Source organism: Camponotus vicinus, unplaced genomic scaffold, assembly GCF_025532165.1.
Source record: "Camponotus vicinus isolate PSW18456_S1 unplaced genomic scaffold, iyCamVici1.0 SCAF_10, whole genome shotgun sequence".
Taxonomy (NCBI): domain Eukaryota; kingdom Metazoa; phylum Arthropoda; class Insecta; order Hymenoptera; family Formicidae; genus Camponotus; species Camponotus vicinus.
In genome coordinates, this window is record NW_028141946.1 from 15,632,550 (window position 1) to 15,645,753 (window position 13,204).

Sequence of the window (13,204 nt, forward strand, 5' to 3'; positions counted from 1 at the left end):
ATATTTAACTAGATATTTTATGGTTTATGTAAAATTAAGAAATGATTTCAAATCTCATAACTCGGAAAGTACTTAGTGAAAACTAACTTAATTATAGTGTTTTGGAAAGCTCTTGAGATGAGCTATAAGAATATGCAAAAGTATATAGGGTGTCCTGTTTAAAAAGTTGGAGGTGACCTTCACGTGACCTTCAGGTGACTCTTCAAGGTCAAACTAATGGTACTCTCTTATGACCCCATTGAAACCATACAACTTTTGTCTGAAACATTTTTGTCTTAAACTTATGGATTTTGAGATATTTCAATGCGTAGAAAATTAAAATGGCCTACCCTGTATAGTTCGAATAGGCACCCTCAATCTAATCTTACAGAATGGGTGATGCGCGAATTGGGTCGATTTTTTAGGACTTTGTGCGCGGAAAAGCAATACAAAATGAGTTGAATTAGTTCCGATAATCGAGAATTTATTAAATGTAATGGTCTATCAGAGTACAGGTACAGGTCTCACGCCTTATGAATTACACTTTGGTAAACCGGTTCAAGATGAAATCCTCAAATTTATTCAATTTCCGGAAAACGAAAAACCCTCGCACAAATATCTCATTATGATGGCTGAGAGAGCTTAAAAAAAATTTCAAATATCGTAAAAAACAACAAGAGAATATTTCGAAGGTTAAATTATCAGTTGGAGATTTGGTTCTGTTAAGGATAAGACATCTCTCCAATGCCTTTGATAAGGTAGTTGACAAGTTTTTTCATCTTTTTGAAGATCCGTATAAAATAATTCAGTATATTGGTGAAAATGCGCTTTTATTAGTTGATCATCAAAATGAACAAAGGGAAATAGGCATTTATAATCGTCGCAATCTCCGAAAATATTACAGTGATAAAGATAATGTTCAAGAAAAGTAAGAAAGCGCGTATATGTTTGGTTTCTCTCTAAACTACTTTTGAATTATTGTTAATGATTCCACTAAGTGTGTGTGTGTGTATATTTTTATTAATAATATTGATGTATATATGTGTGAATGATATGTAGAATGAGGTAATAACGAAAATGTCTTTATACTCTCTAAAAGTGAATCAGTGAATTATCACTGTAATCAGTGCTGTACTTATAACTGCTTGTAATCAATGAGTATTTACTGTTTTTCAGTGATAATACACTGATTCACGCTAGTGAAAGTAGTATATATATTGCTTGTAATCAGTGAGTATTTACTGTTATTCAGTGATAATACACTGATTCACGCTAGTGAAAGTAGTATACAGGGTGATTCAAAATAACCCCAGTGTCCTTGAAATGACACATTCTTCAATTCTAAGACGATTTTTCCTTTGGCAAAATTTCGTCCGAAGCTTAGTTTTTGAATTATTAAAGGAAGTAGTTAACGTATGACGGGTCGGATACAAGAGGCAGGCAAGGGTGGCGCGATTCACCGTCAGACGCGGGTGCTTACGCGGGGCACCTGCTGCGATCAGCTGGTCGCTATACACATACAGACACACATACGAACACATACATTCTCTCTCTGTCTGTCTGTCTGTCTGTCTGTCTCTCTCTCTCTCTCTCTCTCTCTCTCTCTCTCCCCCTCTCTCTCTCTCTTTCATTCGCTCAATCACCTGTAATTTTTTTTTTTTTTTTTTACGAGAGAGGGGAAAATGCATTTTATGCATACCCACCGGTCGATCCAGTGAGTTATGTGGGACTCGAGTACCAAGTCGAATTACCAACTCGGTACTCCCTACCCACTAAAAACCCCTCTCTTTTCATGAATTTCCTTTGACACACTGTCCCTCTGACTTCCCGAAATCTGTTTTCACATAACGTCAAAAAATAGTTATTATTACCTTGTTCGATGACTTTTAATGTATTGCTGTAATTGCTTGAAGGAGAAATGAATTTTCCGATAGATCGTACGTTCTCAAATTTAACGTAGATATCACGTTGCAAAAGACAAGAAATCCACACTAAATTATTAACTGAAAGTTTTTCTTCTTTCATGAACTGTATTCTTTTATAAACTTTAACGTAATCACATTTATTTACTCACTTGATGAGACGAGAAATTTACTAATGACTCTATCACTAATCACTATTAATCACTGTCGAATAATAACTGTTGGCGATTAAAAATCACTCGATGAAAGACACGTTACTACACGACGCGACACGCGCGGACACGTTACTATACGACGTGACACAACCCTAGATGGGGATCCGTGGGGGCGACCCTACAAACTGGTTTTGGGGAAGTTGAGGCCGCGAGCGCCTCCCATCGCGGAGACGCTGGCCCCCGGCTTCCTCCGGGAGGTGGTTGATGGCCTCTTCCCGGGAGGGGTCGGGAGGAGTCCCCTTCCCTCTTTTGGGGGACGCTGTGTGGAGGGACGAATGGGAGGTCACCGCGACGGAAATGATCGGTGCCGTTCGGAAGATGAAACCTAATAAGGCTCCCGGTCCGGACGGCGTCAACGGTAGGATATGGATCCTGGTAATGGGGGAGATGGGTGGGGCCCTGAGATACTTCTTCACGAGGTGCCTCAGAGAAGGCGTGTTCCCTTCCTCGTGGAAGGAGGCGAGGCTTGTCCTGCTGCGTAAGGGGGGAAGAGACCCAGATGAGCCATCGGCTTACCGACCTCTGTCTGCTAGATGAGGTCGGTAAGCTGATGGAGCGCGTTATCGTCGGGCGGCTTAACGAGCACTTAACGGGCAGCGGGGGGCTGAATGCCCAACAATATGGGTTCCGGGCAGGCCGGTCGACCATAGACGCCGTTGTCGACCTGCGGACCTGCTCGGAACGGATTATCCGTGGGGGCGGGGGGCGTTGGCTGTATCCTTGGATATAGTCAACGCCTTTAACACCCTCCCGTGGGAGAGCGTGGGGGCTGGCCTCCGGTCACACGGGGTCCCGGACTATCTCTTGAGGATTATCAGGGACTATTTCAGGGGCCGGGGGCTGGTATATCTTGACGCGATGGGGTGGTTGTCCGGAGAGCGGTGAGGTGCGGGATTCCACAGGGGTCCGTCTTGGGCCCACTTCTGTGGAACCTCGCATATGACGTAATCTTAGGGAAAGTCCTCCCCCCTGGCTGCCACGTCATCTGCTATGCAGATGACACTATGGTGGTAGCCGGGGGGGAGGACTTGGGAGGAAGCTATCGCGGTGGGGAATATTGCGGTCGCTGGCGTGGTAAGAGAGATCCGAGAGCTGGGTCTGGGGGTGGCCCCACGGAAAACGGAAGTGGTATTTTTTCATGATGGAGCGCGTGGGCCTCCCCCAGACCTAGTCCTGTTAGTTGATGGCCAGGAGGTCCGGACGGGCACTCAGATGAAGTATCTGGGTCTCCGTCTGGATAGTAGGTGGACCTTCGAGGAGCACTTCGCCCAGCTGGCCCCTAGGATAGAGGGGTAGCAGGCTCACTGGCGAGGCTGCTGCCCAACCTCGGGGGGCCGGACGGCCGTGTTCGCAGACTATATGTGGCCACGGTCGGTTCGGTCGCTCTCTACGGAGCCCTGATCTGGGCGGGGATCTCCTCGAGATCCAAAAAATTAGGGACCTGTTGAGGAGGGCCCATAAGCCCATAGTGTTAAGGGCGGCCAGAGCGTATAGGACAGTGTCCTATGCGGCAGCGGCGATTTTGGCGGGTACCCCTGCCCTGGAGCTCCTGGCCTGTGGACAGGAAGCCACGTACTGGGAGGTCCGGGGGCTCCGGGAGAGGGGGCAAGTAGTAGTGAGCGAGCGGACCAAAGAGGCCATTAGGCGACGCGTTGCAGAAATGGTCCTCGTGGACTGGCAGAGACTGTTGTCTGGGCCGGCCCACGAGGACCAGAGAGTGGTTCAGGCAATTTTGCCTGATTTGGATAGATGGGTGGCAAGGAGCTGGGGACAGCTAACCTTCCGGGTGATACAGGTACTGACCGGACACGGATGCTTCGGTCGGTACCTGCACCGCATTGGGAGGGAGGCATCCCCTAGGTGTCACCATTGCGGAAGTGACCAGGACTCGGCGCAGCACACCCTGGAGGCCTGTGTGGCCTGGGATGTGCTGCGACGGGAAATGGTCAAGGTTATAGGTGGAGATTTATCCCCGAGGGCCGTGGTCGAGGCGATGCTGCGCAAGGAGGAGGCCTGGAGCGCACTCACGAGCTTCTGTGAGCCGTAATGCAGGAAAAGGAGGAGAGAGAGAGAGAAAGAAGAGGTGAGAGGAGGAGGATGCCCCCCCCCCTCATCCACCGGGAGCGGTAAGAGGGAGGGTGGTATTACGAGGGAGGAGGAGGCTAATGCGACCACGACGACCCGAGCCTCCCCAGTGGGATCCTCCCTAGATTAGTGTTTTCTCTGTTTGTTGTTTTGTGTGTGTTTTTGTACTATGTTGTTTGTCCTGTTTTCTGCTGGAGAAGGGGGGGAACCCCCAGCTATATTATCTGGTTTTCCCCTTATTTCCCTCCTTAGATAGGAGTAGGAGCCCGAGAGGACGCTGGATGTGATCTGGGGGAGGGTAGGACTGGACATCCTTCTCCCCCATGGCGGATGGGAGAAGGGACAGAGCGAGGGTCCGGGGGATGAGAGGGCCCAGCTGTAGCCGATGCCCTCATGTGTTCCCCACCCGCTTCGTTCCTCTCCCCATGTGTGGAGGAGTAATCCTCCTGTGGAGGACCGGGGCCCGGGGCCCAGGGAGGGGACGGGGACTCTTCCCCCCCTATTGGGCCCGTGAAGGAGCTGGGAGACGAGAGTGTCCCGTCTCCTGGCTAGCTCGAAGGGATGGTTAGGTCCAACCAATCATCCACGGGGGGGGGGGGCTGCGGAAGAATACTTAGGTGTTACCCGTGGTCCCCCCGTAAACCGTTCGGAGGACACCCGCAGGGGTTTTAGCCGGTAAGAGTCCGGCATAACCCCTCCTCCTTCCCCGAGGAGGAGGGGTATCCATGAGGATTTCCCCTGCGCATCAAAAAAAAAAGAGACAAACAGACAGAGAGAGAATGTATGTGTTCGCATGTGTGTCTGTATGTGTATAGCGACCAGCTGATCGCAGCAGGCGCCCCGCGTAAACACCCGCGTCTGACGGTGAATCGCGTCACCCTTGCCTGCCTCTTGTATCCGACCCGTCATACGTTAACTACTTCCTTTAATAATTCAAAAACTAAGCTTCGAACGAAATTTTGCCAAAGGAAAAATCGTCTTAGAATTGAAGAATGTGTCATTTCAAGGACACTGGGGTTATTTTGAATCACCCTGTATACTACTTTCACTAGCGTGAATCAGTGTATTATCACTGAATAACAGTAAATATTCACTGATTACAAGCAATATATATACTACTTTCACTAGCGTGAATCAGTGTATTATCACTGAAAAACAGTAAATACTCACTGATTACAAGCAGTTATAAGTACAGCACTGATTACAGTGATAATACACTGATTCACTTTTAGAGAGCACATCACTAGTGTGTTGTATAAAAGGGGAAGAATTATAACAAGTGATTATCAAACTTGAACTGTCGCCTTTAAAGGCAAACTTTGTTTCCCTCAATTTGACGCATGCGAATATTCAACTGATATGACGCGCATGCCTATCGATCTATAACGATCGAAGTGTGAGAGCCTAGTTTCTGATTATCTTCTTTCGTTCTGAGGCCCTGGCACGGCAAACATCGAGAAATCGACGATTCCATTGATCTGTCCATTTGGAAAGAAGAAGGAAATAGAAGAAGTGAATACCCAGAAAGTGAAATCTGGCCAACATCTTCATAATTCGCACAGTCTTCTTCACAAAATACAGAAGGAATTCGAGGCCCCGGAACAGGTGAGAGAGCCTATGAAGGACACCAGACGAGACATCTCAAAGAGTAAGAAGATAAGTCATTATTTCGGAAAGAGATATAGCGAATTATTATTATATATATTTTTTAATTAATTTCTGATGTGATAAGACTGAACCTCTATCCATTGTCAACATTACGAATAAAAATAAATAAGATTGTTATATCTTGCACACGGATGTCCGGTCTGCGAGGCCTCAATAGTAACGGCCTTGCCGTTACAAAATATATAAAATAAAATTAAAAAATTGAATTTTGTAATATATTGTTTTAATTCTATTTACTGATGACGTTTTATCTGTGATTTGTAGAAAATTGGGAAACGAAACAAGTTTAAAAATCGTTTAATTCATTTTTTTGGAAAAATTATGTACGTGTCTTGTGATTTTCTTGTAGTTTTATTTATAGAGATGAATAATATATCAATTATCGCAAAATGTTTATACATTAAGAAAACGTTAAATGTGTGTCGAAAATGTGCATATAACTTATGTTATTTTTTTTGTTATTTTTGTATGTTCTAAAATCTGAAAAGGAAAATATTTCAACATACTTCTTCATATATATTTTTATGTTATCATACATTAGTAAAACTTCGTCAAGATTTTAAAAAATAAAGTCTAAATTAACGTAATCGATTTCTTCTTAGCTAAATATAACTCAATTTTATCTTCGATCATAATTATTATATTATTTTAACAATAAATATCTTAGAAGTTTAATTTAAAATTGATAATGATATCATAGTAATTTTTTAGAAGTGACCTGTGAATAGTGTTTTAATATGATATATTAACTCGCGAAAGATCTTTTATTTTAGATATTTTAATTCAAAACATAATTATGAATATTTTTCTTGAAGGACATTAATGAATATTTTTAGTTTTATTTCATTTTTTATTATTTTTATATACAACATATATATTTTTTATGTATTTTAATATATTTTATATAACATATTTATATAAAATTTTATTATTTTTATTGACAAAATATATTTTGCATACAAATTGTTTTACATGATTTGTCAATATTTCATATATCTACATTATATAGTTCACTTTCTATGTGCAATGTATACATATAATTAAAACTTAAAATTAAACAGGTTATATCCATATTACGCATATAACATAAATTAAATAATTAAATCGAATTACTAATTATTTTATATTACCATAATAAATATTAAAATATAACAATATCAGTAAAATATATATTGATGCTATCGGGATATGGCTATTATTATTCTAATTTATAGATACTTTTTCACCTTTGTTTCTTAAGAATTGTACTAAAGCTTAAATTAGGTACGATTAATTTTAATTATCCTTAAGTGTATTCCGTCCTTTGGTGCTAATAGAAATGCTTTAGGATCAATTACGTAGGGTATTTGCGTTTTATCACAAACCTCAACTTTATAGTTTCGTAGTATCTTTATAAGACCAATCTTTGTCTGATGAACAGCAAAGCGAGCACCTGAAAATAAAAATAATTATTACTATGAGAAAAATTTCTCGATTAAAATAATATTACATGTAAAAGCAAAACAAACAAAAGTGAAAGAAATGTATTTAAAAATACGTATATCACTTTACCAATGCAATTCCTCGGTCCATCACCAAAAGGTAAATAATGCATCGGATGTCTAGCTTGCACTGCTTCGTCATTAAATCTTTCTGGATCAAAAATATCTGGCTTCGGATAAATATCCGGATCTCGATGAATCGCGAAAATCGGAATCCATACTTTTTGATTTTCTGATATGTCAAGTGTAGTACCATCGAAAGTATAACTTGATGTCGATTGTCGCATAAGAAATGTCACTGGTGGATATTTTCGTAAAGTTTCTGCATATATTAAAAATAATGTAAGGAAGAATTATTAGAAAATTTGTTTGTGAAATATAAATTATCGAAATGTGTACACATATGTTTTAAAAATTAATTTATTAGCAATAAAACTATTGATATTATAATGCTACTGAAAATTAATAGCAAATTATTAAATTATTTTCTTTGAATGATGTACCTTTGAAAACTTTATCCAAGTAATTCATCTCTTTTACATTTTCATATGTTAAATTGCTACCGCGCTTAGTGTACTCTTGATCAATTTCCTTACGTAGCTTATCTTGTATTTGTTGATTTAATGCCAATTCGTAAAGCGCATGACTCATAGTCGTCGATGAAGTTTCAAAACCGGCAAGGAAAAATACGAACGCTTGAGCAGCTATCAAGCTTTCGGTCATCTCTGAAATACGATATTTTTTCACAATTAATTTTAATTCTTCGAATATTACATCCAAAATTACAAATTATGAATAATCTACTATTAGGCTACAATTAACGTATAATATTAATGTATAATACAATTAATCTATAAATTTATATGTACAAAAACTCATACACTGCAAATCTCAATGTGTTAATGTAACTCATTTCATTTGTGTAATTTCCAGAAAACACGTTTATCCATGTTATTTAAATACATACAATTGTGTAATGTATTAATTTTATACGAATCTTACGTGTTATAATGAGAATATGTATGGAAACACATAAAAAAATAACATATTTCTTTATTCAACGTTTGGGACGTGTTATAAAGAGGCGTTTGTTCTTGATTTACACGTCTCAGCAGCTTAACACATTTAATGACTTACACAGATATCAAAATTATACAAATTGAAACTACATATGTGTAAAATTTTTAATGTATATATTAATATTTCTAATAATATTATTATATAATATTATTATATAAATTTTTAATAATATTAATATTATAAATTATATTGCTTTGATTTTTTAAATTAATGTTTACTTATAATAAATTTACAAATAATTTATTAAATATTATATTCTTGTCATGAATGATAACAATAAACCCAGGTAGCACACGGTCGTTTTATATACGTTTCTTAAACGTATCCAATACTTTTTAACCGTAAAGCATTAATAAGAAACGTTCCTATAGAAACGCTTTTAAAACCATAGTTAAGGAAATGTATTTTTCACGTTTCTATGGACAAAATGAAAACTAATTTTTATTAATTTCAAATTAATTTTAAACTATACATACATATGTACATACATATACATATACATACATACATACATATACATATGTGTATATATATATATATATATATATATATATATATATATAATAATTATGAAAACTATATTAATTTCTATTTCCAGATATATGATTGAGATCACTAAGAATCAGTATTTCATTGAACTCTAGTAGAAACGCTTATTTTTTGTTACTTTATCTTATATCTCATTAATTATAGTCAGTGGAAGTAAAATTTCGCAAAATCAATAATCGCTAGTTCGTTTGTTTACCGCTACGGTGCGCTATTTTTCTCGTACTTAAGTTTTAGTCATGAGAATTATATAAAGCTTGCAAAAGACGACAGATAAAATTAGAAGTATCACTTCGATTTAATTTCTGATATAATCTCAATAGACCAATTTCAGATATTAAATCAAACTTATAAATCGGACATGTCCGGCGAATAAACGAAAATGTTCTGTTCTTTCTATATTAAAAATGTAAAATAAATCATCATCTATTTAACATTCATGTTCTAATATGCATGTAAATACAAATAAAATTTTTAATTTTATATAGTCCTTTATTTAAAAAATTTATCTTATGAACATTTTATTTTTTTTAAATATTTTGTTATTTTATTTTTCTAACTTTAATTTTTCAATTTCTCTCTAATAATAATCATTTAATTTTAATTCCAAAGTTAGATATAAAATGATAAGGTTATTTAGAATAAGAAAAAATATATAATGTGTATTTCTTTGTAAAAAATATAAATATATTTTTATAAATTTCAAACAAGCATTTTATTGTAATGTACCATTAATTTGAAACCTATACATTTTAAATATATTAAATTAATGCATTTAAATATGATTAATTAACACGTTTTAATGAATTAAATTAAAATATATCAAGTGCATATAAGTTATGCAGCAGGAAACGTATAAAAAGAGCTTCAGCTAATTTACACATTTATACGTGTAAATATAACATATTAAGATTTGCAGTGTAAACATTGTCAAAAATTTAAAAAATTATCATTTTAAAAATTTCTTGTATCACACAAAATTTTCATAAAAGTATACAGTCGTTACTTACTGATATCACCCACTTTATCTGGATTCTTTTTTAACTCCCGCAGCATATCAATGAAATCATGCCTAATGACATTATTTGTTTCTCTGTAATTCATTGTTTCTGTGACAACACGTGTGAAAAATTGGTTGACCTCCGATTGTGGTAAGATATAACTGAGCATTTCGTAGAGCCATGGAAGGGCTTGTCTTATTCTCATCCGTAGAATATTTTGCCAGGTTGGCGTGAAGACCATTCTTCCCATCCTACGAAATTCGCTGTCTTCGTCTGATAGAGCATTCATTTCGATGCCGAATGCACAAGTACCAATTACATCGGTCGTATATTTTGCCGTTACCTCGCGGCATTCTATAGGCTCGTTTTTGCTCACCAATTTCTCAATATATTGTTCAAGATGATCGGCGCATTCCGATATTAAAGAGAACATTTCTTTTAGCTTACCAGATGTAAAAACGGGCGACAACTTTATCCTTAAAGGTCGCCATCTTTTAGACTCTAAAGCGAAAAGATGTTGCGACAGTGGATCAGCCTACGATATAATAAAAAACAATTATAGTCGAATAAATTTACCAATATCATTAAATTATAATAATTTGATTGAAAAAATTCAATGCTATTTAAAATTAATATAATCTTTTCAATAATTTTGATTATTGGAAAATATCGTAGTATATGTAAAGTTATCACATTTATATAATTCGAATATTATAATAAAATTTAAATTATATACATACTTTTTCACTGACAGGAAGTCCTCTATCGGCGAACTTAGAAAAATCTTTGATAAGAATATCCTTAATTAAATCTGGATCTTTTACAATAAGAATGGGTGTTTTTCTTGTGAATATTCCAATCATGGATTCATCTTTATACTCATTGTATATTTCCATTAAATAATCTCCTGCGAACTTTTTATTAAGCATAACATCTTTAAAATTACCAAAAACTGGTATAGGTTTTGGACCGCGAATGCCACGTGACTTCCAAAAGTCGTAGGTCGATGTAAAATAATAATAAACAGCGAGAAATGTAGCCGCAATACCGCATAGTATTTCAAAAGGTCCCATTGTTCTGCAACTGCCAATCAGTTATTTCGAGCGATGTTTGCTAAAAAAGAAAAAATAATATTTCATCATAAAAACTCATTGTTTAATCCATTTCAACAAATCAAAAATTTAATAAAAAGGTTTGATAAGCATTAAATGCATATTTAACAAAGTATAAATTTATTGTATCTAATTTTTTAATCGGGTTTTATCGATATTGGAATAATCGATAGGTCGCTTATAGATATGTGTAAATAATTTGTAAATTGTAAGAATTTGTAACAATTTGTAATTTTGCAAATTGTTAAGAAAATAATGATGCAGTTTCGTAAAATGTAACGCATTCAAATTATGACATGCAAATTATCTTTCATTTAAAATTTATTAATGTAATTTGATGATAAGTAATAATAAGTAAAATTTTATTTTATGCTTTTAATAAATACATAATCTTAATTAAAAATATAATTCTATCTACCTATTTAGCACAAATTTACCACGTTGAAATCAACCGAATGAGAAATCTCATTCCTTCACTTTAATATACTTTATTCTATATCAATATACTATATCATAAAATCGCGAAGGAATGCTGTCGAACGTGTTTACAATTAGTGGCAAAGTGGAGATAAAGTAAGAGCGTAAATGACATAGTAGAAAATAGGTAGAAAAGTTGCTAAGATAATGAACTATACACTCTGTATAAAGTTTCAGATTAAACAATGTGTTTCAAAAAATATTGTGCTTCCAAAATAGTAATTCACGTACTGCTACAATCGTATTAACGCGACGATAATAAAATCAGTAATACCGTTTATCACTTCAAAATGTAAACATATCTGACGTCAAACTGACGTCTTTGTTATTGTATGTAAATTAATGAATGGATACACATTGCATCACTTTTTCAAATCAATCTATTGATAAGTCACATTCTTTTCATCGCCAAATGAACGACTTCCGCGAAGAAATCTGTGATAATGAAATACGTGAATTAAGGATGTTCTCTGTCTGTCTGTGTATGTATGTATGTGTGTGTGTGTGTGTGTGTGTGTGTGTGTGTGTGTGTGTGAGAGACATACATTTTGAAATTTTTGAATTCTTTTGAAAATCTTCGAAAATGTTATTATTCATATGATAATCGAAATATTTCGTTATACGCGATTCAGAAGACATATGATAGACAATACTCAAATAAATGATAAATGATAAATATGACGTACTTGAATGCGGTACCGTAATGGATGATTACAGCAGTTGACACATCCAGAGCTATCTCAGCCGACCAACTTATCACGAAGTGACTGGAAATGATACTGGCTGTCGTGGTTCAAGTTGGATCAAATTATAAAGCGTACGCGCTACAAAAGATGTGTGAGTAAGAAGATGAGTCACGATGAATTGCGAAAACTGATATGATCAATAGTTATCTCAAATACAGAATGACAAATACATGACTTCGCATATTATAATAACGAGGAAACGCTATATGCTATTGCATACATTACTCTGCATTTAAGAAAGTTAACTTATAAAATAATTGTCAGTCATTATTCGATCGGTAGTTATAATTAATTACACAGTCCTGCGAAGTTCAGTTACAAAAAACAGAGATGAATCTGATAGATTTTGTGACGCTAAAAACGAATCTGGTCGCAAAATTTCCCTAGCACGTCAGGAATTTGTAGTTGAATGGCTCAAAAATCGTTATTTTGGCCAATTTCATGAATTTATTGTAGGGAAACCAAATTTTTTGAAATATTTCTGCCAATGGCATCATATAGTATTCACTTTCACTTTTCAAATCCATTTTCGATTGCGCCGCCGCACGTTTTTCTTTTCGCTAAGATGTATAAATATGGTTATAAGAAAATTTACGTTAAAGAAAATTTACATAGGCATCAATATGGTAGATTCATCATCTTGATATTTGAAAAGACCGATATATATCAAGTTCGGTTGCTCAAAAAAGTATTGTAAAGTATTGTAAAGTATTGTAACATCTAATACAGTTGTTACACATTTTGATAAGTTTTTCTAAATTTTATTCCCTTTTATTGTGATGCTATCCGCCATATTGGATGCGCCATTTTTATTTCAAAAAATGACAGAAGATTAAAAATGTATGTTTTTATCCTAATTTTGATTCGTAGTGAGATAGAGAGGTGGCACGGT

General features: G+C 36.1%; 1 protein-coding gene across 1 annotated transcript; it reads right to left on the minus strand.

Annotated features, from left to right (window-relative positions):
• Nucleotides 1-6,973: 6,973 nt before the first annotated feature.
• Nucleotides 6,974-12,393, minus strand: LOC145960204 (putative cytochrome P450 6a13). Its single transcript, XM_083079464.1, has 6 exons — nt 12,253-12,393; nt 10,718-11,090; nt 9,987-10,512; nt 7,854-8,075; nt 7,421-7,672; nt 6,974-7,301 (listed from the first exon to the last, which is right to left on the minus strand). Exons 2-6 carry the CDS (start codon nt 11,048-11,050, stop codon nt 7,129-7,131), a joined length of 1,506 nt encoding a protein of 501 aa, XP_082935590.1. The 5' UTR covers nt 11,051-11,090; nt 12,253-12,393; the 3' UTR covers nt 6,974-7,128.
• Nucleotides 12,394-13,204: the final 811 nt, after the last annotated feature.